At 40.4% G+C, this 1,158-nt stretch overlaps 1 protein-coding gene across 1 annotated transcript; it reads right to left on the reverse strand.

Annotated features, from left to right (window-relative positions):
* Nucleotides 1-64: 64 nt before the first annotated feature.
* On the reverse strand, nucleotides 65-1,158 carry LOC111786906 (the record flags this gene model as incomplete). Its single annotated transcript, XM_023667106.1, is given in 1 exon segment — nucleotides 65-1,158. A coding segment is annotated over 1 exon segment (1,094 nt), but the record flags the coding sequence as incomplete, so codon positions are not given.

Below are 1,158 nucleotides of genomic sequence, written 5' to 3' on the forward strand. Positions count from 1 at the left end.
AAAAAAAAAAAAAAAAAAAATCATGAGATAAAACGTTGGATCTAAATAGAGATGAAACAATTACCATTTGTCTCCCAAAGTTCTGCATAGTTTCATTCACACCACCCGCGGCCGTCACTCCAAATTCAGCCCCATCCATCAAAATGCTATCCAATTTGGGCGTCACAACAACACCATACGAAAACGCCTTCATCTCAGGGCATCGTCCAATGATCAAACACTCCAATCTTGGGAACTCAATCCTACATTTCCCACAATAAAAACTCACCAATTCTGGCAACAAATCCAACTCCACCGTCTTCAATTTCCCAAAAACAACACCACCCTGTTCTTCCCCCGCCGCAACCACGCACCTCATCCCTCTACAACAACGCACCTTAATCGACCTAAGATTCACCAGCCCTTTCGCCACAGTCGCGCTAAACAAACTCATCATTCCATTACATTTCTCCACACTCAGCTCATTCAAGCTCAAGAACAGCATCGATGATGGCAGTAATCGCTTCAAATTCCCACATTTTCTCACCTCGATCCTCTCCAAACTGTCGAACCTAGCGCTTGTGCTCGATGGAAACATGCATCTTAATTGCTTGCAACCTTCGATTCTCACCGTTTGGAGTTTGCTGAAGGAATTTGAAGACAACCCATCACTATGCCATAATGTCTCCAAATTGTTTCCTTTAGTGATTGATAAATGCTTCAATTCAGGAAATGAAACCCGTTCATCAAAACAGGGGATTATACTTTGTGGGTCTTCTTGGATGAACAATTTGGTGCAGAAACTCGTAAGTTTATCCACTTTTTCAAGTGTTAAAGAGGTTATACTACAAATGCTGCTCTGTTCTTCAGTTTCTATGGATATAATCTCATCCATCATGCCACAATCCGTCACAGAAATCTCTTGAAGATTTGAAACCGCTTTAAGAACAGAGATTGAGAACAGGTTTCTGATCTCCCCACATGATTGAATTGATATGGATTTAAGCTTTTTAAAAGGAAGGATTGGCGAGTTCCTGGGAGATAAATTCATCAATCTCTTCATTCCATAAACAGTCAAGAACTCCAAGGAATTGAAGTCAGATGTGAACAGATATGGCAAATTTGAGTATCCATGTTCATCAATTATCCATAGATACTTCAAAAATGGATACCCATTTC

This window comes from Cucurbita pepo, unplaced genomic scaffold, assembly GCF_002806865.2.
Source record: "Cucurbita pepo subsp. pepo cultivar mu-cu-16 unplaced genomic scaffold, ASM280686v2 Cp4.1_scaffold003335, whole genome shotgun sequence".
NCBI classification, from domain to species: domain Eukaryota; kingdom Viridiplantae; phylum Streptophyta; class Magnoliopsida; order Cucurbitales; family Cucurbitaceae; genus Cucurbita; species Cucurbita pepo.